General features: G+C 41.1%; 1 protein-coding gene across 1 annotated transcript in view; it reads right to left on the bottom strand.

Moving 5' to 3' along the window:
- Window positions 1–11,756: 11,756 nt before the first annotated feature.
- GYG1 (glycogenin 1) overlaps window positions 11,757–27,754 on the bottom strand; it is a 36,621-nt gene continuing 20,623 nt past the window's right edge. The window contains exons 5-7 of the mRNA XM_061636996.1: window positions 24,958–25,084; window positions 14,785–15,004; window positions 11,757–12,576 (exon numbers count right to left, since the gene is read on the bottom strand). Of these exons, the coding sequence (XP_061492980.1) occupies window positions 12,391–12,576; window positions 14,785–15,004; window positions 24,958–25,084 (533 nt within the window). The 3' untranslated portion in view covers window positions 11,757–12,390. The remainder of the gene's footprint in view (window positions 12,577–14,784; window positions 15,005–24,957; window positions 25,085–27,754) is intronic.

Raw genomic sequence — 27,754 nt, 5'->3', positions numbered from 1 at the left:
CACCACACAGACCATACCACTTATCTGCCTGGAGGAACATAAGACCTGGCTATAGTGACTAGATGTTATGAAATCTGTAGATGTTCTTACTCAGTTTGTTCCATCCAATTTTTCATTAAAAAAAGGAAGCAGCACTGTAAGCTAAAACGTGACAATCAAAGACTGAATGCTAGTGTGGCACAAAAGTAGATTTTGTAGGCTTGAAGCTGATCTCAGCTGTCAGGTAGCACTCTAAAGCCTATTGTAGAGAAGTAAGAAGCAGAACGGTGTAGTGTTGGGCTGAAATAAATACCAAATTCTTGAACGAATGCAGACTTGATAACAGATCAAAGATGCCTGAGAGAAGAAACATAGCCTGTCAATAGAGCTTAGTATATACCAGAGATACTTGGCAGAAACAAGTATGCTATGTAAAGCTGATGAGTGGTAAAACTGAACTTTGACAGCCCATTTAAGTAAAAGGTGTGAGCAGATATTTAGCTGCATGGTTAAAAACTCATCTACTCCTTGTAATACCATACTGGTACCAGTGGTCTCTTGCTTTATTTCATTGTCAGCTCTCATAGCTGTGACAGAGGGGCAGGCTTATTCTAAACAGATTTAATGTAAAAATAGTATGAGCTCAAAAGTGTTGTATTTTCTAGTTTACAGTCATACTTTCACTATCCAGATGTTGCTAAGTGTGCTAAAACTTTTAAACCGGTCTCCTTCCTGCTGCTTTAGGTTGCAATCCAGTATGCACTTACCTGAGACCAAATCCCATTGAACCCAATGGAGCTTATTTCTGAGTAGACATGAATTGGACTGCAGCCTTAATCTATAGGATGAGTAGTTTCTTTTACAATATTGTTGACTTCTGTTTGCGCAGCTTGAACTTTACATCATAGAATAGTAGAGTTGGAAGGGGCCTATAAGGCCATCAAGTCCAACCCCCTGCGCAATGCAGGAATCCAAATCAAAGCGTTCTTGACAGATGACTGTCCAGCTGCCTCTTGAATGCCTCCAGTGTTGGAGAGCCCACTACCTCTCTAGGTAATTGATTTCATTGTCGTATGGCTCTAACAGTTAGGAAGTCAAAATCTGGCTTCCTGCAACTTGAGCTCATTATTTCGTGTCCTGCACTCTGGGATGACCGAGAAGAGATCCTGGCCCTCCTCTATGTGACAACCTTTCATGTACTTGAAGAGTGCTATCATATCTCCCCTCAGACTTCTCCAGGCTAAACATGCCCAGTTCTTTCAGTCTCTCCTCATAGGGCTTTGTTTCCAGTCCCCTGATCATCCTTGTTGCCCTCCTCTGAACCTGTTCCAGTTTGTCTGCATCCTTCTTGAAGTGCAGAGACCAGAACTGGACGCAGTATTCAAGATGAGGCCTAACCAGCGCTGAATAGACTCTCAAAGAACTTCAATACAGAAGCTTCATAGACTTGGGTATTTTGGTTCATATTTACTGGATCACTGTTTCTTTTACTAAAAGTGCTCTGTGTGTTCCTCTGCTAGTTCAGTTATATGCAGCAGTCTCTGCTTGAACAGACAAGACCTTTCCAGGAGCTATCTACAGCAATCACTGTGCTGTTCCTGTTGGCAGGCTGGCTATGGGCCTATATACCTGAGAGACACTCCACCCCAATATGTCCTATATGATTTTTAAAATGGCTTCAGTTTGGCTCACTATGCAAAGAGGCTGCTTGAGACCTGATGGAAAAAGCAGCTGAAAGAATTAAGATTGTCATCTCAACTGAGAGGATGTTGTCAGTCATATGCACAGTCTTTGGCAATCCAGTCAATGTAATCCCAAAAGTAATTGTAAAAGTTTGGCCCTCAGGAGAGGAGCCCATTGTTAAAATCTTATCAAGCTAGCTAAAAAGTGAATGCCACACCACCTGTCTTCACAAAAGAAAAGCCCATTACCCTGACTACATGACTATAGGTATGGAAATTAAGGAAGGACACCTGCCTGATCCAATCAATCCTGTACTCTCCTTTATGTTTAGATAGGTATAAAACTGGACTTTTAGAGCGATTTGCAGTTTTGGGTCCTGCTTGTTCAGACCACTGTGAAATCACCTGTTGAATCACTGGTTCTGGGCTCTGGATCTTGGTCACCCATTTCCCCTCTGCTGCTGAATATCACTCTACCTGGAATCACCTGCTGAAAGCCAGCCAGAATCCAGGGGTCTTACTTCCCTGTTTTTCCTTCACTATCTCTGGACCCGTCTGCTGAAACAGAAGTCCTGCTTGCTGAAGCTGCTTCAAAAGCCCAACTACTTTTCCTGCTTTCCCCTGGAACGTTGCTAGCCAAAGCAGAGATCCAAGAAGCCATTTCAGGGCCTGCCTGATGAATTTGCTGTTTCCCTGTTTGACCCAGGAGTTTCAACATGCTCCAGTTCTATTTCCAGACTGAGCACCAGGGCTGAGTAACTTACATATTGTCCTCTATCTTGTCTTTTGGAGATCCTTTCCCTACAAATGGTAGCCTCTACATCGGCTCCCTTTGTCTATCTTTGACTGTGTGTGTGACTGTGTTTCAGAAGACATATTCTGGTCCTCTCTGCCCAGTGAGCCCAGAGCGAGAGAAAGGGCAACCTGGTGTACCTTCATCAGTTGTACTGAACTCAACCCTCCCCATCTCCTCTTATGCCTTTTGTGCATGCTCCATTGAACGTGTGTGTTTGTTCAGTGTGTATGTGAGTTTCGTTATGATTAGGTTTATTTAGCTAATTCCCTCAAGCATATTGTTACTGAGCTGTCTCCACTGATGTCAATAGATATGTATTGGTACTGAGCTATTCCCCACTGAACTCTTCAATGTGTATGTTTTGATTCTGTGTATGTGCTCAACAAAAATCCCCGTATCTGTGTAAGTTACTGGGTAACTCTGCCAAGACACACTATTGCCAATGTTGAAAGATCTTAATTCACAAACCACCTAGAATGTGTGAATGTGAAACGTGTCTACAGAGGAGTCTTGTTAACGGTTCCAACTGAGGACAGCATTAGAGTAGCCACACTGTTATATTATAGCTGTGAGGGTACCGCTGCAGCCACATGGATCATAATGCAGGGGAACCAGTTTTTTTTGGGGGGGGGTTGTTTCACATGCACAATAGGCAAGAACATTTTTGGCATTTTGGCCTGGAGTTCAACAGATTCCTTCCCCACCCCTAAACAAAATTCACGAATAGGCAAAAAAACCTTGTGGTTTAAGGGTGTACCTATAGCCAACTTTGAAAAGCAGGGAAATTGGGCAGCTACAGTGAATGCACCAGGCGAGCAGGAGACCTGACCTCCTTTCTGAGATATTGCACTGTCCTACAAATTTGTAAAAATGCAAACACAATTTGGGTTCAACTCTACTATTCTATGATTCTATGGGAATGCTTTGATTTGGATTCCTGCACTGAGCAGGGGGTTGGACTTGATGGCCTTATAGGTCCCTTCCAACTCTACTATTCTATGGGTTGGTCTTTCACAGTCCAATCCACTTCCTGCGTAGCTTGGAAGAATTTGATAATGTGCCTCTGAGCATGTAGTGAGTGGTGGCAACACCTGTAATCGAGATTGTATCGCCGAAGGTGGAGAATTATATTTTTTGTGTTTCTTGGAGTTCTTACTTTGCTTCTTTCCTGTGTTACTACTGTTTCTACAGAGAATTTAACCTAGAAAATTATATTTCACGTTATTCATCCTAGAAATGTGTCAAATTTATTTTTTATTAATTTCAAAGCCTTTTTATTGTTCATATGTCATATGATGGTGAAGACAGCCTTTTGTGTTTCAAACTAGAGGGGGAGAGGACAGGTTTGATAGTTTTTATGCTTATTGAGCTCAGTGGGATTTACTCCTGTGCAATCATGTGAAACCAACCGAGGGAGGAGGGGTAGGGACGAAGGGTAGGGGTAGGGTGGAAAGTGGATGAGAGAGGGGGTAGGGGTCAGGAAGAAGAGGGAGGAGTAGGGGGAAGGAGATTGGGTGGGCTGGCACTGGGGAGAGGGAAAGCCCCTTTCCTTTGCTTTCCAAAGGAAAACATTGTTAACAGTATCATTATAGGGGGGGGGTTCCCCCAACTTTTTGTTTTACAGCAGACACATGTCGTCTCCCACCCAAAGTTGTCCCTGGCCATATCCCCACCAGACATTTATTCTACTTTAAACAGTCATGGCTTCCCCCAAAGAATCCTGGGAACTGTAGTGTGAGGAGGGTGCTGAGAGCTGTTGGGAGACGCCCTATTCCCCTCACAGAGCTACAGTCACTAGAAGAGGGGCAACTCTTAAACTACTGTCAGGGGAATGAGTCTCCTAACAACTCTCAGCACCCTTCACAAGCTACACTTCCATGGATCCTTTGAGGGAAACCATGACTGTTTAAAGTAGAATAAATGTCTAGTGTGGGTGTGGCCCCTTGATTTGCCAAGCCAAAGAGCTGTAAGTCTGGCTTTTGGAACACTGACAGTTGGTTCTTACTGAGCATGCTTGTGCTATCCAATAGACTCCAATGTTAATTTTCTTAATTAAAAATCAGCCATGCATTTTTTGGAACTTTTAAACTAGAAGATGGTTAGAGTATGGGACAAGGTCAGAAATAGGACTACAGGTACTTTGTGAACATGGCTGAATTAATTTTAACAAATTATGAGACCACTGGCAAAAAAAGTCCAACAGGAGTCTGGATTTTTTTTTACTCTTGTTTTAGATTTTTAAAGTCTGGACTCTCTCTGAGTGTTTTGTGTATTGCCATGAAAATTTAGAGGACTGATAAGCAAACATTTCTGAGTTCAGGACTATAAGTAAATGGAATATCGGTGGACAGCAAAAGAGGTTTAAAGATGTTCTCAAAGCTAATCTAAAAAAATGTAACATAAGCATCGAGAACTGGGAAACTTTGGCCCATGAGCGTACCAATTGGAGGTAGGCCATTATCAAGGGTCCTATGGACTTTGAACAAGCACGAGTACAGGGGCAAAAGGACAAACGAGCTAAGTGGAAGGCACATCAAGCAAATCCTCATCATGACCATCTTCCATCTGGAAACCTACGTCCTCACTGTGGGAGGCTGTGTCGATCCAGAATTGGCCTCCACAGTCACTTACCAACCCACCGTTAAAGTCTTTATCTTGGAAGACAATCTTACTCGGCCACGAGTGATCGCCAATGAAAAAATGAATGACTAGGAGAGGCAGAAAGCTATTTCACAAGTAAGGAAGGGGTGAACCTAAAACTGGGCTCCCCAACATGACACTCATGCCAAGGCACTCACCACTAATTTTTGGGAAGGGTGCTTGTGTTTCTGGAAGTAGCCTTCTTTGTCTTGGGGTATATGTAGGGTTTATTTCTTTTGGGGGGAGGGGGTGTCTATGTATAGCCAGTTCTCCTGTGAAATGGGTATTTTGTGATGCCTACAACAGCCTTCCATCCATCTGTGGTCGGTAAAGTGAGTACCTGGCATACGCTGGGGGGGTAAAGAAAGACCGGGGAAGGAACTGGCAAACACACCCTATATATACGGTCTGCCTAGTAAACGTTGCAAGATGTCACCCTAAGAGTCGGAAATGACTCACACTATAAGTGCGGGGACACCTTTACCTTTTACAACAGTTGAGTTCCAAATGTGGTCCAAAGAAGGTTGAGGACCTGTGGCCTAGAACAAGACTAGTACTAATCTAATCTCAGTAGAAACTTTTCTACCTAGGTTTACGGAATATAGAGCAACAGCTATTCTGGACTTTGTACTAGAAAACAATCAGGGTACCTTACACTTGCTCCTGCAATAAAAAAATGCCGCTGGTGAAGAACAAGCATGGGAATTCCTTTATACAAATTAGACATACTGAAGATACACCTTGCAGAGAGGAAGCTGTTATGAGGCCCATAGTTAGGTATCTACATACACAATAATATAAGGTTGTGTGTAAGGCAGTCTTCCCACAGCTGATGACCCCCATCCTCCATGGCTGTGCTGCCTGAAGCTGATAGGAGATGTAGTCCAAAACAGCACTATTACTATCAGAAATGATGATGAACGTTCTAAACAATAGGGTCAAGTTAGGAGTAATTTCTTTCTTGTGTCTTCTTGTAATATGGAAATAAAGTAAGTTTTCTCTCTTCCTTCTAAAGGATGAACTTGCATGTCTGTAATATGCATGTTTTGTTCTAAACGAGTTAAGATAAAAAGAGCAAAAGTTCTTGAAATAGCAGTCAACTCTACTTAGTCAGCTCCTATGACAGTTTAATGAATTTACCCTCTTTTGGAGATGACAGACACAATGTTGCAAGTAGTTTAGAGGCATATAGTGATGGTCAAAAATGGTTGGTGCCAACTCTGAACTGGTAGCTTTTTTATTTAGCAGCCAAAATCAAAGACTATCATCTGAATGTAGAATTTGGCAATATTCTTCTTTTAAAGCCTGGGAACATGTGCTTGGTGACTATATATAGGTTTTTTTGGATGGAGAATTTAAATTTTAAGCTCTCCATAATTACTGAATCATCTAAGATGGCTTCCATAATAAAAAAAATGGCTACTATAGTGATCTACAAAAATTGCAGAATAATTTTTTTATTGTAAGTTGGGAAATGAGAAGGCATGTGGTAATGATGCATGGTTATTATGGATGCGGTAATTCAAGAGGTCCTACCTGCCCCCCCGACACACCCATAAAACATTGGTAAGTTATGTTGAATATTGTTATAAAATTATAATAATGTCTGAGTAATAACTGTGAAAATAAAGAACCCTATCGAATAATAATGTTCCATTTGAGACACTGAAGAGTAATATGATCAAAACCATTTCAAATTGCTTTCTAGAACTGAAATTTGTCCAAACTGGTAACAAAAAGACTTTGGCATTCCCAAGCAAACTCGGAATTGAAGCTGTTGTATTGGAAAATTATAGAATAAAGCAACAAATAGAGCAAGTTCAGACAAAACACTGTGGACAAAACAATTGCTGCTACAGCACACACATTATGTCATGCCCGGGTTGGGAGTCAAGAATAGAATCACTTGATGAAAGCAAATCAGTTTTTATTAGAGTAATTTCCAGACATAGGCTTCTCCGCCTCATGAACTCTTAACACGAACCAAAACCCGCGGCATGGAAGAGAGTTGATAGAACAGTTTCCAGCATTCCCCGTCCCTTATCAAGGGGGCTTTCGGGCCCTGATCCTCTCACTCCGCCTCAAACTGCCCACATCTACGCCCCTTCCCTCCTCTTTTCTTTGGCGCCGTTTTAACTGTCTTCGGGTGCGGGGCGATGGGGGGGCGGCTGCCTCCTCCCCTTCTGATTCGGAAAGGATGGTAGGAAGTGGGGGGGGTTGGCCCAACGCGTCAGGCGATTTCTCTCTACCCTTCTCTGCAGCCGAACGACCTTGGTCCTCCTCCTCCCTCTCTGTCTGTAACGGCAGCACATTCCTAGGGGGGGAGTGCGTGAGAACCCAGTCTGTTGTCTGTTCAAGATTTCCCCCCTCTATCTGGGAAGCTTCTCCCTCCCCTCCAGACGCCTCAGCCCAGCTGCCCCCCTCTCCTAGTTCATTCTCAGAAACATCAGAACTCCAACCATAGCTCATGACACATTATGGGATGATATTTTAAACATAACACATCTTCCATAGCCACTGACTGAGAGAGACTTGCAACCTGTGACAGTTTCATTGTATGTTCCACCTCAACTGCAGGATTTTATGGGGATTCTGTTTACAGGAAATACAGGTGAAACAGACATTTCAGCAAGAATATCCAAATGTAGGGACTCCTTGATGTAAGATATTTGTGTATTCTGGATACGAATTGTTATTCTACAGAAAACATTGCCTGCCAAGGGTGAGACATTTAGTTCATTGGCACAGAAGGTATTCCAAAAGGTTACATGGATGACAAACAGCAAAGTGGATGTGGTATTTGATGCATACATGTTTTCCATTAAAGACACAGAGAAACTGCAGATCAGAGAATGCTGCACCAACAAGGGTAATTAACAGCAGCATTATGGAGTCATACAAAATCAAGGGATGGTGATAGTTCATTTGAGAATTGCAAGAATTTTATGTAACAGTTGGCGACCTGTGTTGATGAATTTGTAAACAAGATGCCACTCATATTCCAGAACTTACTTGTGTACATGAAGATGCTGATAACAGGATGGTACATGTCGCACATTCAACACTCAAATGGTACATCTTGCACACTGATGACACAGACTTTACAGTGATTTTACTCTGGCAATACCATTCAATAAACAAAAGTGGTTATGTCTACTCCAGAAAGCAATCAAAAGCCCATGGATTTTTAAAAAATTATTTCTGTTCCAAATAAAATTTCTTGAAAATGTGTACTTTTTGTATTTTTTATGTAATTGCATAACATTCCCAGCATTATGGAGGGGTAGCAGGTATGGTTCCCATAGCTTTATAAATCATTATGGTGGTGGTCACTTTGGATTATGGAAGTCTTCTCAAATGATTCAGGAGTTACGGAGAGCTTGAAATTAAAATTCCCCATCCAACAAAACCTATACAGTGACCAAGCATGCTTTCCTAGGCTTTAGAACAAGAATATTGCTGAATTCTACATTTCGAGGACTCAATCGTGGATTTTGGCTGCTGTATCGAAAAAGTTACCAATTCAGAGTGGACAACCACCATTCTTGACCATCACTATATGACCCTAAACTACCTGCAAAGGTGCATCTGTTATCTCCAACAGAGGATAAATTCAGTCCTAGTTGACAGACTTACTTCACATGCCTCGGAATATCATTACGAAAGTGAACTTAACCATGGCAGTGACACACATGAAGCTGAAGACATTTGACTTCTAGACAAATTCAGTAAAAATTTGGCTCTTGTTAGCTGCACAAAGCTTAAAGAATACTTCCAAAGGAGAGAAGTGGGCACTAGGAATTGTTATTTTCTATCTTGTCAGCCCATCCCCCCCATGACAAGGAAAACCCTGGCCCACTTCTCCAGCCTACATCAATGGGTATGAGCTGTGGACTAGACTTACTATATGTAGATAGTAGTTCTAGAGCCATGACATTCTGCGTGGGGCTCTGGAGAGAGAACATATACTTGAGTTCTACCTTTGGCTCTGCAGTTTGAGTATAGGACCCTTACACCTATCACTTCACTGAGAAGCAGAGCGAGGCAACAAGTACATGGCTCTTTTGGCATACAACACAATTGGACTGGTTGCAACTGAAACAGATTAGCCCTGAACTAGTTTGTTGGAAGTGTGGTTTTGTGCAACACTAAATTATTAGCATGGAAGTTTTGTTGTGGTTATGTGCCTTCAAGTCGATTTTGACTTACGGCAACCCTATGAATCAGCGACCTCCAATAGCATCTGTTATAAACAACCCTGTTCAGATCTTGTAAGTTCAGGTCTGTGACTTCCTTCATGGAATCAATCCATCTCTTGTTTGGCCTTCCTCTTTTTCTACTCCCTTCTGTTCTTCCCCAGCATTATTCTTTTCTAGTGAATCATGTCTTCTCCTTATGTCTCCAAAGTATGATAACCTCAGTTTCATCATTTTAGCTTCTAGTGACAGTTCTGGTTTAATTTGTTCTAACACCCAATTATTTGTCTTTTTTGCAATCCATGGTAACCGCAAAGCTCTCCTCCAACACCACATTTCAAATGAGTTGATTTTTCTCTTATCCACTTTTTTCACTGTCTAATTTTCACATCTATACATGGAGATCGGGAATACCATGGTCTGAATGATCTTGACTTTAGTGCTCAGTGATGCATCTTTGCATTTGAGGACATTTTCTAGTACTCTCATAGCTGCCCTCGCCAGTCCTAGCATTCTTCTGATTTCTTTACTATTGTCTCCATTTTGATTAATGACTGTGCCGGGGTATTGATAATCCTTGACAAGTTCAATGTCCTCATTGTCAACTTTAAAGTTACATAAATCTTCTGTTGTCATTACTTTAGTCATATCCTTTCCAATTGGGAACCAATCAGTTTCTCTATATTCTGTCCTTACAGTACCCTCTGGTCCAGAGTATAGGTTGCACATCAGGACAATCAGATGCTGTGGCACCCCCATTTCTTTTAAAGCATTCAATCTACCCAATCAAAGGCTTTGCTGTAATTTATAAAGCACAGCATGATTTTCTTCTGAAATTCTTTAGTCCGTTCCATTATCCAACATATGTTAGCAGTATGATCCCTGGTACATCTTCCCTTTTGAAATCCAGCTTGGATGTCTAGCATTTCTCACTCCATATGTAAGAGCCTTTGTTGTAGAATCTTGAGCATTACTTTACTTGCATGGGATATTAAGGCAATAGTTCAATAATTACTGAATTCCCTGGGATCCCTTTCTTTGGAATTGGGATATATATTGAATGCTTCCAGTCTGTGGGCCATTGTCTTCCATATTTGTTGACAAAAGTTTGTCAAAATTTGGACAGATTCAGTCTCAGTAGCTTGTAGCTGCTCTGTTGGTATGCCATCTGTTCCTGCCGATTTGTTTCTTCCATGTATTTTAAGAGCAGCTTTCACCTCACAATCTAAGATTTCTGGTTCTTCATCATACGGTTCCTCTGTGAATGAATCTGTCATCCTTTCATCTCATTTATATAGTTCTTCAGTGTATTGCTTCCATCTTCCTTTATTTTATGTCATCAGTTAGTGAGTTCCCGTTGATTACTCAACATCCCTACTCTTGGTTTAAATTTCCCTTTAATTTCTCTGTCTTTTGGAATAGGGCTCTTGTTTTGCCTTTTGTTGTTGTTGTCCTCTTCTATTACTATACAATAACTATTGTAATAGTTCTTTGTCCCTACATACTAGCTGCTGCATTATTGCATTTAGGGTTCTAACCGTGTTTCTGTCTCTTGCTTTTGCTTTCCATCTCTTTTTAAGAGTTTCATCCATCATCTATTGAGGTCTTTCTTTTTAACTAGAGATATGTCTTTTTGCATTCTTCCCTGATAAAGTCTCTGCCTTCACTCCATAGTTCTTCTGGTTCTCTGTCAACTAAGTTTAAAGCCTCAAATCTGCTCCTTATTCAATCTTTATATTCTTCTGGGATGTCATTTAAATTGTATTTTGGCATTATGATTGCATTGTTGTTGTTCTTTAGCTTTACTCTGATTTTCGATATTACCAGATCATGATCTGTACCACAGTCTGCTCCTGGTCTTCTTTTTGCAGGAAGTATAGAACTTCATCTTCTGCTACCAATTATATAATCAATTAGATTTCTGTATTAACGTTTGGGGGATGGAGCTTCTACCTACTCCAGGATGTATTCCTAAGCCTGTACACTTTCAACATGAACAAACTGCCTGTTAGTGGGTAGTATTATATAAACTTGTACTTTCTATTTTCAGCAACTAATCTGTGTTAAAGTGACTTTGTAGAAACACTATAAATCTACTTTTACAATAATGTGCAAGAATATGCAATAGGTGGATGAATGTAGTTCAGAGTACTAGAACATATCAAGGTTGATTTTTATTTTATAGATGTGACTTCTGGAGTCGGAAAGTTAGTACCATTCTCTCCTTGATACCATGTATCTACCATACTGCATATGGTATTTATGCAGCTACCATACTGCATATGGTATTTATCATAAGCAGAACACGGCACACATTTTAGCAGAACACAAGTATAATACCGGAATAGCACTGTATTTAATGTATAAGTACATCCCCTTCATGGGCTTTGAAAGCTTACCCTGATGTCACAGCCTTAAAATGTTGAATAGTAGGGCTGAGAGGAACAGATCTGAGTAGTGCTACAGAGTTTACTATGATTTTTTTATTTTGCATGTTGAGTGCCATATTACAGGTTAACAGTTCAAAGGTTTGCTAGTCCCAGAAGTACACAGAACTGAACAAAAGTATCTGCCATGCTATAGGTACTGTGCATAGAAGTCTGGTCAGAAGTCTTCCATATGGCTGGAACTGACAGAAAAGCAATGCTGTACAGTTATGTTTTTATGTCCTTACTGTCAGGCCCCTTCACTGTAGCTGCCTTAACCTCTAGTTAACATAGCAAGCAAAACTTGGTTTGGGGGTGATGGGAGGTAAGAAGAGGTAAAGCACAGCAGTCCTATAGGTGTAAGCCTGGAGTATGTTTCAAGCCAGTCAAGTGCCCTGTTACCAACAAGTTATTTTACAGGCATGTTCATTAGGTTTTGTGCAAGAGGAAAAGATCTGGCTGTCGGACACATGACTGGCACAAGGACAAGGATTCATACTTAAACAGCTTTTGCTCAGTTCTTACCTGCAGTACTGCCAACAGCCTTCTCAGATGAGCAGTGGCAAAGCTGCTAACAAGTATAATTGACCCTATCTGACTTTCCTAGTTGCTATAGCTTTGAAACAAGTCTTTGCATTGCTGATGTCTGTAGAGCATATACAAGTGCTTCTCTACTGGAGGTAGTTGTCAAGTTTTTTCTTGATGTTGTCAAAACTGTCTGCTCCCATGTAATCAGCCTGGCCCTGCTCCCATCTTTCTTTGCGCTCTTCTGAGGATACAGTTGGTGGCGACGGCGGTGAGTGTGGCACTGCTGCAGATGAAAGTGACAGGTGGGACACTGCCTCTGCTACCTCTTCCTAAAAAGAAAGCACAAGTGAGTGGGAGAGGCACCGCTGCATCATTCCAAGAAGGGGTAGGCATTAAGCAACAGAGGAGAGGGTAGGAAAACCAATGAGAAACTCCCATGCAAAGCAGCAAGCACCATTTACACAATGAAGGAGCTGTAAAATAATAAAAAGCATATCCAAATCAATGAGACAGGTAGTTAGCAACAGGTTTAAGTTCTTCATACCTCTCTGCAGAAGCCACAAGAGAAAGCCAGTGTATAGACCAAGCCCGATAGCTGCAACAGTTCATTAGAAAGGTGAAATAGGAACAAGAGAAAGCATAGCTGAAGAACAGATCAGTACCTTTTGGTCTCAGAAAGGTCTAAGAACTTAACTACTGAGTTTTCTGTATACCAAGATTAAGCGGTCAGAACTGCACTGCAAGCATGAGAAGCTAAAGCCAAGTGGTTATGGCTAGCTACACAAGGAAATATTAGAGTCATGACAGTTCTAGCTTATCTTTATTGAGAATCTGCAGGTACATCTTTCTAGTTTTACAACACAAAATTTAAGATGGCAGGTACAACACTACTATTATAGATAAGCAGATCAATTGCCATTTCTGTTCACATAGGGAACGGATATGCACCTGCAAACTCTTCTGCATAATAATAGTAATCTTTTAAACAGACATTTGTATATGTGGTGCCAAGCACTGAAAACAGAGCATGACGTGTTTGGAGGTTAAAGCATGCATCCTAAAGCCACCTACAGTCCAAGTTTGAATCTTGCTGAATATGGATATTTGATGGCAATATATTAATTTCACAGTGTTCAGGTAAATTTTACTTTCAAATCATATGAACAAAGGAAGTTATGAGCCAGATAGCCTACTAGATCTGAAGTTAATGAAAAAAAGATCCCTTGGTATACAGAATCAATTGATGACTGCTGGAGATACAGGGTTGTATCTAATGTTATTTACACTCGGGGTATACCTGTTAAAATGAATGAACATGACTTTGGTTTCAATAAGTATACTCTTGAGTACAGCCCACTTAGATACAACCCACAGTGCTCAGGACTGCGCCTAATTTACTAACAAAATGTAAATTGTCAGAAATTATAATCACCTAATATTTTATAGGACATGTATGATTAAATGAGCGTTTTTTGTTAGCTACACGCATTTGCAATGATTCATGCTCAACAATTCAGTCTAGTGAGTTTCATATACCTGAGGCCAGTCAGTGAGTAGGATTTCTTCAATTACGGAGAGCGAAGATAGCAGTTGCAACTATCCTACCTACAAAACTATGCACAATCCAGAAAGGGATGCATAATACAAACTGACTCTTAAAGATTCAGGGTTTATTAGTAGTGTCTGATTAGTGGAGACTCCAATTTTGCATTGAATTTTAGTATCTAGTGGTAATAAATTTTAGGGTATTAAACTCAAGACATCCTGGCAGCATGACCCAACATGTATCTTGCCAAGTTCATAAAAATGGGAAGGAGATTTTAAATATAGCACAGGCTAACAGGAGAGGTGGATATGGTGAACATTTTCCTTCCTGCACTCTTCCCTTCCCCGATCTCCCAATCCTTGTTTCTCTCCGAATGGGATTTACTTCTGGTAAATCCCACTGGGAGAAATGCAGGGTAATTTGGGCAGTGGCAGGATTCAACAGCTGGTTTGTGTCCATCAGTAACTGAATTTAGGAATGCTGGGGGCATGATTTGGTTAGAATTGGTTCAGAGAATGGGGCTTGTGGATTTCATTAGGAGTCCCCCACCTCTACTAGTTTGACTATAGGATTAAATACTCCATGGTGCACATAAAATTGTATGTGTGAGAAATGTTTAAAGAATCTACTCATATAGGTAGGACTGGCCCAATTAGCATTTAGTCTGCCACTTAGTACAATTCAAAAGTGTTAATTAGTCTTGGATACCACAATAACTTGACAGATGCAGACCTGAGCCAGTCTGCTGCATGAGGGAAGGAAAAAGCTAACCCATATTGGCTGCAGTCATTATCACCAGCTCATTTAGTAGCTTTGCTAGTGCAGGATTGCAAGCTGGTTTTGTAGCAATCATGCTAGCTTCAGAGAAAGTCAACTCCATTATATGGACAGTCAAGTAGTGGTTTTCTTGCAAGCACAAGGGAAATGATCCTTCGTTTCCCAACACCAACACCCAGTTAAGGTAGAGGTTAAATTCATTTGAGTAACATACCGCCTTTACACCAGTAGCTGTATCTTTAATGGCACCATGCTGATGTAGTAATGGCAAAATGTTTGTGACGAAGATATCCCACCACATATTGAGAAACTCTGGGTGAACCACTGTGGGATCTTGAGCATCTTCTTTGACACTTTTTGCTTTGGAGTCATATGTGTAGTTCCATGGTTTCATTCTCCCCAGGAAATGTACCACTTTAGCATTTGTCCCAAACCTGTTAGAAGAAGTTTTATTTATTTATTAAATTCATATTCTATCCTTCTTCCCAGAAAGAGCCCAGGATGGCAAACAAAAACACTGAAAGTACTCTAAAACATATTAAAAACAAAACATTCTAAAAAAACCTTAAAGAAATATCTTAAAAAACAATTCTAGCACAGAGGCAGACTGGGATAAGGCCTTTATTTAAAAGGCTTATTGAAAGAGGAAGGTCTTCAATAGGTGCCAAAAAGATAACAGAGATTGCGCCTGTCTAATATTTAAGGGGAGGGGATTTCAAAGGGTTGGTGTCACAACATTAAAGGTTTGCTTTCTATGTTATGCAGAGCAAATCTCCTGATAAGATGGTATCTGCAGGAGGCCCTCACCTGCAGAGCACAATGATCTACTGGGTATATAAGGGGTAAAACGATATTTCAAGTATCCTGGTCCCAAGATGTGTAGGGCTTTGTACACCAAAACTAGAACCTTGAGCTTGGGCCAGAAGGTAATGGGAAGCCAGTGCAATTCTTTCATCAATGGGGTGACATGTTGGCGATACACCACCCCAGTGAGCAGTCGCACTCCCACATTTTGCACTAGCTGCAGCTTCCAGACCAACCTCAAGGGCAGCCAAACACAGGGCACATTACAATAATCCAGCCTGGAGGTTACCAGTGCATGGACAACAGTGGTCAGGCTATCTTGGTCCACAAATGGCTGCAGCTGCCTTCCCAGCTGAAGCTGGTAAAAGGCACTCCTAGCCACTGAGATCACCTTGACCTTCTGTATCCAGAAGCACCTCATACAATGCCTCTTTTTTGGAGGGAGGCTGAACAAAGACAAGAAGGAGCCAGGCAGGAGAAGGCACAAGAACACAAGTATGGCAAATATTAATAATGAAATGGTCTTTTCTTCCGAGTAGGGAAGTAGGAGGCAGCTCTGCTTGGTGGCTGAGGAGGAGCTGAAGGGAGGTGGCTGTGGGTAGCAGGGGAGAGACTGAAGTAGTTGTGGAGAGGCAAATGCAAGTCAACCTGGCTTCTGAGTGAAAGGCAGAATTCTGGGGAGCTGCATTTTTTGTGAAAGCAAAAATGCAGTTCACGAGTATATAAAGTGCAACTGATGAACCTGGATGGATATGAAGCTAAATATGAAGAGCAAACAGCGGCAGCGGTGGCGGTGGCAGTAACAGCAGCAGCTGGAGTAGCATCCGTCCCACCTCAGCAGGCTCTTCTCCTTGCTCCTCTGCCAGTAGGGGGCTCGTGGGTCGGCAAGGAGCGGCGGCTGCACCAACTGGGAGGCCTGATGGAGGTGGCGGGAGCAGCAGCAGCCCCAGTTCAGCCGCGGCCAGTCCGGGAGGGAGCACTGGCAGCACTGGAGGGGGGCTGGCAGCAGGCAGGAAGATGGAGATGGTGCTCGAGGGCTCTCTGCACAAATACACCAACCTCATCCAAGGCTGGCAAAGCAGGTACTTCATACTGCGTGAAGAGGAAAACAAAAGGTCTCTTGTCTCTAAGTTACAAAATGGAGGACGGCGTTTTTGGGAGTCACGAAGATCAGGTCTTGAAAAAGCTGAAGAGCCAATTTGTGTCCTTTCAAATTGAGACTGTCTTACCTCCGAAGCAGAGCATATCTAGTATAAAAAACCTGGCTGAATACGGTTCTCTTATTGAGACACATTTAAATGTTTTTTCTTTTCTTTTAATAATGTTATTTGTTATTTAATTTTGAGAATTGCATTACTGTATTGATGTATTATTATGTGTTATATTTGTGTTTTTGTAAGCCGCCTTGAGGGCCTTTTGGCCATAAGGCGGGGTATAAATTTAATAAATAAATAAATACGATGAACCTGCTCTTTCAGAGGGAGCATGACCCCATTGAAAGCAGACAATTGACTAATTACCCAAACTTGGAAACCCCATCTTGCTAGGAATCAGAGTTTATTGGCCCTGATCCAGCCCACCACCAAGTCCAGGCACTGGTCCAGGGCTTGCACGGCCACTCCCAATTCAGATGTTACAGAGAAAAAGAGCTGGGTATCAGTGTACTGTTGATATCTTGCCCCAAATCTCTTGATGACCGCTCTCCAGGGCTTCATATAGATGCTAAATAGCATTGAGGGCAAGATGCCCCCCCCGAACATAATTGCCAGGGACCAAAATAGTTACCCAATGCTGTTCTCTGAAACTGCCACTGGAGATAGGATCAGAACAGCTTTAAAACAGCACCTCCAATACCCTTCTCACCAAGTCAGCTCAGAAGAATTCCATGGTCAATGGAATCAAAAGCCACCAAGACATCAAGTAAGAATAACAGGGTCACACTTCCCGTGTCCTTCTCCCAATAAAGGTCATCCATCAGGACAACCAAGCCCGTTTCAGTCCCATAAACAGGCCTGAGCCCAGATTGAAATGGGCCAAGATAATCTGTTTCATCCAAGAGTACTGGCAATTGCTATGCCATAACCCTCTCAATTACTTTCCCTAAAAAGAGTATTTGCAACTGGGCAATGGTTGCCACAAACCAATGGTTTTTCAGGAGTGGTTGGATCACCACCTCTTTCAGGGCAGCTGGGACCAGTCCCTCTCCTCCTTGCAAAGACGCATAGACCACACCCTGGATAAACTCAGTTATACCCCCTTGGCAAGCTTTAAATAAGCCAAGAAGGGCAAAGGTTGAGAGGACATGTATCTAATCTATATACAGAAAGCAACTAACTTAGGCAAGTTGCTCTAATTTTTTTTTGAAGTATACTAAAACCAGAGGTTCATCTGGGATGTGTTAAACACAATAATAAGAAGCTAGCATAAGATTGTCAGGAAACTGCCACCACTATAGGGATTTAATACAGCTATTAGGACAATTACCCAGCTGGAAACTCCATATGAAGCAAAAGGCTGTATTTCACCATTTGAAATAGGTGAGAGTTTGCACCTAGGCAACCCAAGTTAGCGCCAAGAGAAGCCGAGTTCTGTGACTTGTATTAAGTTGCACAAAGTTTGCATAATTAATTCTGCTTCAGTTTGTCATGTGAATAGCAAGGAAATATGTAGGTCATTAAAGCTCCCCCCCGCCCCTGACGACTAAGTCTTTATTCACCCATTCTGGTTTCTAATGTTTCAGAAGTCTTGGCATTCCAGCATGGCAATATCTATTTGCAGCCTTAAAACTGGAACTTTTTTGAAAACTAAAGCTTTAAATCCTTAGAATGCTGGATTTTATATATGTGCATTATGCCATATAACTCCATCTTTATCATATATACACTAATATATGGTGATTATCGGTTCAGAAGCAGAAGTGGAGTACTCTGAAACAAGTTGCATTTTCCTCCACATTTGGGGCTGCCGAGGTACAGTACATATAAGTTTGTAAATCAGAGAAATTATTTTAAAAGTGCAAAGGGACCAACAACGACCTCTGAGCTTTCAGAACTTAATACAATGTTGGTTCAGTTGTTTCTATAGAGAATTCTGGAATAATTCAACCCACTGTGTGGAGGTAGTTCCTGGTTTCTATAACCCTTATTTTTTTCCTCTTTCAGGGTGGAAAAGAGGTGCTCATCAAAAACGATGGAGAAATCTAGAATTTTAGCACAGCACTGATAAGACAGCAGCATTGATTATCCACTGAGAAGCTTCTTTGCTGCTAGCTCAGGTTTTATTTTCTGTGGAAAGTGTTTTAGTTTTAAAAACATTTAGAACCGGTGCAAATAGAAAGTGTTTGGGGTAAAAATCCAAACCTTCAGTCCTACCTCTAACTTGCAATATGTAGAGAAGCAACTGTATTGGCATTTATAGGTCACTTTAAGCATTTAAAAATTCGACAGTGTTGAAGGTGTCGGTTGAGAAAACAGGAAAGCGAGAACCCACTTGCTTAAGCTCCTAACATTTTATGGAAAGTATCTTGGGAGATGGTGAGCAACAGATGCGTTCCATTGGGCTAAAAAAACCCCACCCTTTCCCCTTCTGGAGAAGTTTCAGGTGGAAGGAAAACAGAACAATTTCCCCCTCCTTAAACCTCATTTCAATATAGCACACCAAGTGTATTTGTTTGGGATGGGCTGCCAGCCCCAAACCTAACCCTTCTAGAGCTGCATAGAACAAGATCTACCTAGAAGGTTTCAGAAGAGTAAAACAGCCAACAGCCATTACAGACTGGTGATATACTGCAGCAATTTGATGCAGGTCCCCACTTTTTCCTGGGTATCAAGTGCCTCTCTGGAAGCAAAATGTGGCCACTGGAAAGAAAAGGTGATGATTTCCACATAACTCAGAGAACTTAAAAATTAAAATTAAATTAAAAAGATGGCTTGGCAAGTGTCCAAGATATACAGAATGCTATAGAGGTGAGAAATACTATTTGTATAAGTAAACATATCTTGATGTCTGGAGAGGGAATTTTCAAGTTCACACTAATTGACAAAAGGACTCCTGCCTGTGGTATTGCCTTTTATGCGGGGGGTGGGTAGGGGGAACTTGCTGCTTCCCAATCCAAGTTATGCTAATGAACAATGCAGGATTCTAGGCTCACTGACGCCCTTTGGGAAGAAAAAGTGTTCAAGGAACCTGAAGTCAGGCAGACCAAGTCCGGAAATTATGCCTATGGTCAGTCAAGAGCGATTGAACCATTGAAAGTTGAAGCTTTCAGTTGAAAGGGAAAAAGAGAGAGAGAGAATGAAAGGAATTTGCCTGCTTGAGCCCATGGCCACTTATAGTATCATATAGGGAGAAAAATGTGGAGAAGAATTCATGTCCCAAGGTTAACACTCCTTCCCTCAGCTATGTGACAACAATGTAGTTGTCAGCTTTGTTCTTGAGAGTTTCAGCACTAAAGCACACTGGAGAAATGTTTCAGTAGGCTGGAAAAGAAAAGGTACATTCTGTAAGCCCCAAACGGGACACCTGTTCCAGGCTAGTTTATATCCACAAAGGTAAAAACAAAACAAAAACAATTGCAAGTGTTCTTAAAACTGGTTTTTCAGTTTTAACTTCTCATCTCTATAAGTTGCTTTCCTTATTTCGTACAATATTTTGCATCTGCTATAGTTTTCAGATTTCAGTGGCTAGGAGATACTTACGTACTTGACCACAACCTCTGAGCTCTTGTATAGAAGCATTATTTAGGTTTCAGAATTTTATTTATTATAGGGAGTTGGGTCTGCAGCTGGTTGTAGATTTCTCATCTAATGTTCCTCTCACTCCTTAACTTCTAGGGCACTTACAGTTTTGTCAAGCTGTGAATATACTGTGCCTTGCAAAAGTAATCAGACCCCTGACCAATGCTCTTATATTACTGAATTACAAATGGTACTTCTTTGTTCTGTATGATATTTTATTTTGAAACACTGAAACTCAAAATCAATTATTGTAAGGAAACATTGGTTTTATGTTGGGAAATGTTTGTAAGAAACAAAAAACTGAAACATGTTGCTTGCATAAGTATTCAGCCTCTGTGCTGTGGAAGCTGTCAATTTACACAGATTAAAGAAATTGCCCTATCGAGGACACAATTACCTTACCATTGGCCTCCACCTGTGAACCACTGAAGTTGCTGTCAAATTGTCAGGATAAAACCCCCACTGTTGAAGGATCATTGGTCAGGCTGTGGACCTGAAGGAAAATGAAGACCAAACAGCATTCTACAGAAGTGAGAGATAATGTAATACAAATGCACAGATTAGGAAAAGGGTACAAAATAAAATCCAAGTGTTTGGATATCCCAGTGAGCACAGTTGGATCAATAATCAGGAAGTGGAAGCTGCATCACACCACCCAGGCACTGCCAAGAAAAGGCTGTCCCTCAAAACTCAGCTCTCAAACAAGGAAGAGACTTGTGAAAGAAGCCACAGAGAAGCCAACAATCACTTTGAAGGAGCTGCAGAGTTCAGTGGATGGGAGTGGAGTAATGATGCACCAGTCAACCATATCAAGAGCTCTGCATAACACTTGTCTGTATGGGAGGGTGACAAGAAAGAAGTTGTTACTCAAAAAGCACTTCTGGAGTTTGCCAGAAAGTATGAGAGTGCCCCAGCACAAAACAAGGTTTTGTGGTCAGATGAGACCAAGATAGAGTTTTTTGGGCAAAACTGAAAGCACTATGTTGGCGCAAACCTAACACTACCCATGCCTCTAGACACAGCATCCCTACAGTGAAGTACAGTGGTGGCAGCATCATGCTGTGGGGATGCTTCTCATCAGCAGGGACTGGGTATCTTGATAAAATTGAAGGAAGAAAGGGAACCAGCTTCAGTGCACCAAAAAACTGAAGCTGGACAGGAAATTCACTTTTCAGCAGGACAGTGATGCCAAGCACAAGGCCAAAGCAACACTGGAGTGGATCAAGTACAAAAAGGTGAATGTCCTACAGTGGCCAAGACAAAGTCCTGATTCTCGATCCCACTGAGAATCTGTGGGTCTCTTTGAAAATTGTGGTCCACAAGTGACATCCAACCAACCTGAACAGCCTGGAGTGAATCTGCCAAGAATGGGCCAAAACCCCTCTGACACTGTGTGCAAAGCTGGTACATACCTACCCCAAAAGACCTATTGCAGTGAAAGGTGCTCTACCAGATGTGTTGGAGGTCAAATACTTATGCAAGCAACATGTTCCAGTTTTTTATGTTTCTTACAAACATTTCCCAACATAAAACCAATGTCACAATAATTGATTTTGAACTTCTGTGTTTCAAAATAAAATATCATACAGAACAAAATTACTATGTACCATTTGTAACTCAGTAATATGAGAGCATTGGTCAGGGGTCTGATTCCTTTTGCAAGGCACTGTACTGGTGTGGTATCAAGTCCTAGAATAGTGGACTATATAGCTGTAAAGACACTACCCCAATTGTATGTGTTAACCAAATAGCTGAAGTCAAACTCAGAGCAATGGAGGAGCAGAGGTTAAACTAGATAGGAAACCATCTCTATAAAGCCTGTCAGTGTTATGTGGGAAGCTATCAAGTTGATCTGATGTATACCTAACAGGATTCTAATGAACAACTCACTTGCCAAGTAACATGAATTCTAGGCCTGCTATATAATAAAGGTAAAGGTGTCCCCGCACTTAAAGTGCGAGTCGTTTCCAACTCTTAGGGTGACGTCTTATGATGTTTACTAGGCAGACCGTATATATGGGGCGGGATTGCCAGTTCCTTCCCTGGCCTTTCTTTACCCCCCAGCATATGCCAGGTACTCATTTTACCGACCACGGATGGATGGAAGGCTGAGTGGACCTCGACCCCTTATAATAATAATAAAAATAATAAAATTTTATTTTTAGGCCGCCTATCTGGCTGAATAAACGGCCACTCTAGGCGGCGTACACAATTAAATTAAAATACAACATATATGAATTTATTTAGCTAGAATTTGACCATAAAAATATTAAGCACACAGTATAGAACAGTCTTTTGGCTGAAAATCTATCATTTTAATATGCTTTTATTACTTGTTCCAGAAGAATTCTTATGATGATTTGAGTATATTGTGTGTTTTCATTTAAATTTTGGTATTAAAAAAATAAACTAAAAAGCTATCCTACATCTCCAAATCTGGTGAGATATCATGTCAGTTCAAACCTGAAAAGGTTTGTGCTGATGCTGCAATGGTAACTAAAAATCACCATAAAAACACATCTTAAAAGGGGATAACAGGAAAAATACAGGAATATGGCCATCTCCCCTTTTACCGGAGATTCAACTTCCTCCTTCCGTTGGAGTCGAACTCCGGCCATGAGCAGAGCTTCGGCTGCGTTACCACCGCTTACCTCTCTGCGCCACGGAGAGTCATTGCTATATAATAATTTGATCTAATTCATTCACGGCCTTTTCCCCTGAGAGAAACAGCTAAGTTAGCTTTTGGGACCTTGACGTCACTATAAAAAGGATTTTACTTAAAAAGCCAAGGTTCACACCTGTTTTTGATGAATCCCCTTTTCCATTCTAAATAGCCAATAGATGTGATCAAAACAGGGTTTAAAATATCCATTCATTCCATGAGTTGTAACTGTTTGGCACAGCTTGAATGCCTTGGCTGCAGGCAGCTTGTATTCCGCTTCATTATCTTGAAGCCACAAGTTTCCTAGTGACTCAGACTTTCAGCTGTCACTCGAGTGGATATAGGAACAGTCTTGGTCAATCAAAGCCAGAGATAGCAAACCTGACCTCAAAACAGCAAGGAGATGAATTATAGGAACCCCGTATCACATGATTCAAGTCAGTCAACTGCTAAAGTCATAACATCACAATACCATACACAGAGCCAGATATTCTCTCTACCATCCACTCAATACTATGTATTCATTCCAGCCTGCATGAACTTCCAAAAATAAAGTCTAATTTTAACTTGACAGTACTTCATACGATGCTTAGATCACAAGACAATTTGAACCTGAGCCGCTGAACAAACTGCTTACGTTAGCTACTCCACTTAACTCCAGTTACTTGATGTTGCCTAGAGACTTGTTCATACATTCACTCATTTACTTTTGGATATGCGAGTGACATGGTTTAAAAGATTTACTGAAACCTTAAAATCTCCAGGGAGAATCTGAACCTGCCCTCTAATGGCTGGCATCATAGAGGAATCATTTAGGCTCCATCAGGATAGGAAAAGAGGCCGTGAATGATGCCTATCCTGCAGATGATTGATAAAGATCATAGGGTCTACAGCTTTCATCATAGATGACTTAAGGCTACGATCCTATACTCATTTACCTGGAAGTAAGTCCAATTGAACTAACAGGGCTTACTTCTGAATAGACCTCTATAGGCTAGCACTGCAAGTCTCAATGGTGGTTTGCAGCTGTGAGGATGCAACTGTATTATGTCCTGCGTCTAGTCAAAGAAAAATCTGGAAGGCAACTTTAAAATTATAAACACCCTGTTCCTCAGTGACCAACAGCTTATAATATATCCTAAAATCCTAGGTACCCTTAATATTATGTTGTTTAGAATGCGTAAGTTGAAACCATTCTCTGTCCTTTCCCCCCAACCATGCATTTTTATAAAGTGCCCATGTTGGACTTCTGTATGGACGCTGACTCAATCCTCTCACCTGCATGTTCAGAGGTGGTAACTGAACAGAACCTTTTGTTGTTGTAGCCCATTTCTCTCCCGGCAGTGGAGGAGCATGCCTCTCCAACAGTACCCAGTCACTCAGACTCTCAAGCCAAAATGGAATTTATGCTTAGGACAATTGGGAAGTATTCAAAAGAGATTTTGTCTAACATTACAGCTTCTTTTCCACTGTGATGGTGGAAAGTCTCCCTTACCAAGGCCACCCTTGGTCAGCACTCCTGGACTACATGGGATGCAGTTTTAGGAGGGGCAACAGCAACTTTGGAAGAAGCAGGGCCACTGGCACCTCCCGCATGACCTGGGGGTGTGAATATTCCATGCCATACTTCAGGACCTCCATGCTATGAAGCAACATCAGGACAAGCCCTCAGAGGAGTCGGGAAATAAGATATTGTTGGGCTACATTTCTCATTGTACCTGACCACTGGCCATGCTGACCATTGGATATGGTTCCCCAGATCTACCTTAGAAGTCAACTAGTTATATTTGTTTTCAATTTTGTTGGCCTAGATGACTGTCACAGGACAAAGAAGTTTGTATGAGGCATTTTCTACAGTCTGCCAACCCCTCCCCAGCTCTAATCAACATGGCTTAGATATTTAATTTAGAACAAGTTGACGTCTGCTAGCAAAGTTAGACTTACAAAGAACTTCCTGTTCTGAAAGAGACATGAATACTCTCATATCAACAAGTCATAATCTTTTTGATTTTCATTTAGGCTACATCTAGTCTTGCTTGATGGAGCCTTGCAAGAGCAAGTAGACTATGCTTAATGCTGCACTTGTCTCCATTCTGAAAACAGCTTTCATATAGTATGAATAGAAAAGCCACATATACAAGTTGATTTTGTACAGCTTGTTTGTTTACATAGTTTGCCAACTTACGCTTTAAATGCTGGGAGATATGAATAGATCGAAATACTGCTTAAATTATAAATAAATGGCAGATGCTTGCTGATATCTGTAGTTGCCCAATTGCTGAAGAAAGTGTTTAATAAGCCCTGGTCCCCACCTGAAAGAGAGACAAGACAGAGTTTAGCAGGAGCGATGAAAATGCATAATTCAGTGACCCAACCACAACTCCAAGTGCTAGCTGTCCTCTTTTCTTATCTAGATGCAAGACTGCAAGCACCAGTGATTCACAAGTTAGAATTTCTGCCTCCAAAGTGCTGGCACTTTACCTAAGGCAGTTGCTCCAGTGACCTGAGAAAGGGTTGTGTGTGTCATACAGTATGCCTTCAGACTATTTTGCATTTTGGAAAGCAATAGATGTCTCTGTCTTGGCCTTTTCTGTTGTCCAGCTCAGCCTAGCCAATATTGGAGAACAGGAAGACAGAAACAATATTGCCAAAGTAACATATATTCTGTATGTGAGAGGTTCTTGGGTGTTAGAGCTACCAACATTTAATTCTTAGAAAAATTTACAGATTGCTTAATAAAACATTTTTAAGCAGTGCACATATTGAAATAACACAAATCAGTAAAACAGATAAAAATCAGGAAACTTTTAAAAAGCAAATACACAAAACTGAATTATAGGTCTGGGTAGACTCGTTGGAAAAAAAGGTTTTCAGCAGGCATCTAAAACAATATAGCAAGGGCACCTGCAGATATCTGTCTCACATCAATAAGCAGAGTTTTATTATCATACAAATTTATAGACCACTATGAAGTGGTACAAGAGGGACACAAAATAACACACAAGCTCTAAAAACAATAAAATCAATTCAACTAACTCAAAAAATAGTAAAACTATTCATACAATTTCCAAAAACAAAACAAGTAGTTTGTATCAAATATAAAATTGATATTCCATAAATGACTGGGTTACACCTAAGGAAAGTCTTTCTAAACAAAAATATCTTCTGTAGGCACCTAAACAATATGCCAGGCACCTGTCTGATTTTGGTTGGTAATTGATTTCAGGCAGGTGTATTACATGTTCTTTTCTCATAAGCAGGAGTAAGATTTGTGGAACAGCATTTCTTCCATGTGCTTCCTTAAAGAGGCAGTTGGAAGTATATTAGGATTGCTTCCTATGCACCCAAGTTTACTACTTATACAAGATTATCAAATGTTTATTTAAGTTCAAATCCAGTCTTTTCTGTACCATGTTTGTAATCTAGATTCAGGGCAACTTACTGGAAAGGACTCCACGAATCTAGGGAAGAAAAGCCCCTCGACACTGGCCACATTCCTAAGAAAATTATGGCTCCAGTTCTATTTCCAGTTCCCAGAGCAGAAAGATGTTTCTCAAAAATTGCTTTCAAATTTACATGCACAAAAGAGTATTCCCATTATACAGTTTCCACTTCAAATAAAATTCAACACACTGGCTTTTTTTTTTTTTAATCAATTCAATACTATCTTATTATGCCAAAGCCAACTAAGTGAGATGTAGCCAGAAAGAACACAAAACTTCTGCTTGTGTTTTGTTCCAGACAATACACCATGAAATCTCTATTCTTCTTACTACAAGCCTTCTGGTGCCAATGCCTAAGTTACAGCAGAGACAGCAAAGTGGTTCAAAAGTATAGTCCTAAATAACTCTTGCTGTTTGACATAGGTACTTCATTTTATAGTCCCTCTTATTTTTTCATTCCAAGCCACCATAGTAACAAAAACACATCTAGTGGAAACCAACTGAATTCAAGGCAACAACTGCCTCTTAGGACTTTCACTTAACTTCCACTGAGCAATGCAAGCAGTCCCTAAAGTAGGAAAGTAACTTTAGTAGCAAGTTTCATCTATGTGAATGCAGCCTTAGTTTTTTTTCCCTGTTAGAATTGACATTCCTATGGTAGTCCATTCATTGCAGTGTCATTATCTACTCTGCATGTATATTTAATAATAATTTGGAGCCAATTCAACTGTGCAGCTACGAACAGAAGCAAAGATTTGCTTATAAGTAGTGTTAATGAAAGAATGCTATACACAAAGAAAAAAGCTCAGGAGTGTCACCCGATTTGGAATGGCTAACTCGCACAGCTTCTTGGACCAATATCTTGCAGGTCTTTTCCTACAGTGCTCTCTTGCTTGCAATACATTATGGCTCAGTTGGGTAGGATAACAGAAGTTTAGCAAGTTGTTAGTCTGAAGAAGTAGGGCTTGTAAAAAAATGTAACCTCACATCCTAGCAGGAATGTCTCTGTTGAAGGTTCCAACTAGGCATGATATAAGCCAGCCTTTCCCAACCAGGTACCCTTCGGGTTCTTTGGACTACAAGTCCTGTCAACTCCAACCAGCATGGCCAATAGAGAAGACTGCTATTAAGCTCCAAGCAGATTATTCCATTCCCCCTTCCCGGCCTAGGTTCTTCCCTCCCCCCAACCAATACTCAACAACCCACGCCTAGTGAGCATACTTCAGTCCTCAGTGGGCCTTTTGGTGGTGGTGGGGTTGTTCTCAATTTTCTCAGGCTTCAATAATTATGTTCACTACAGCAACTGTGGAACAAACGTCTAACAAGCATGATGAACAGCAAACTTCCCCACCCAACCTTGAAGATGTAGAAATGAGCAAGGATTGTTCTAGCAATTGCTTAGGTGATTCTGGACACCACAAATCCAAAGATGGGAGGAAGGTTGGAGTTGTTTGGCCCTGCATAGCCAAGGCACCCAAGGGTCAAAAACTATCCCCTCACCAGCCTTTCCTGTTTGCTTGGGCCCTGCTGCTTGAAGGG

The sequence above is a fragment of the Rhineura floridana genome, chromosome 7 (assembly GCF_030035675.1).
Source record: "Rhineura floridana isolate rRhiFlo1 chromosome 7, rRhiFlo1.hap2, whole genome shotgun sequence".
NCBI lineage: Eukaryota > Metazoa > Chordata > Lepidosauria > Squamata > Rhineuridae > Rhineura > Rhineura floridana.
This window is presented reverse-complemented; position numbering and strand designations above follow the sequence as displayed.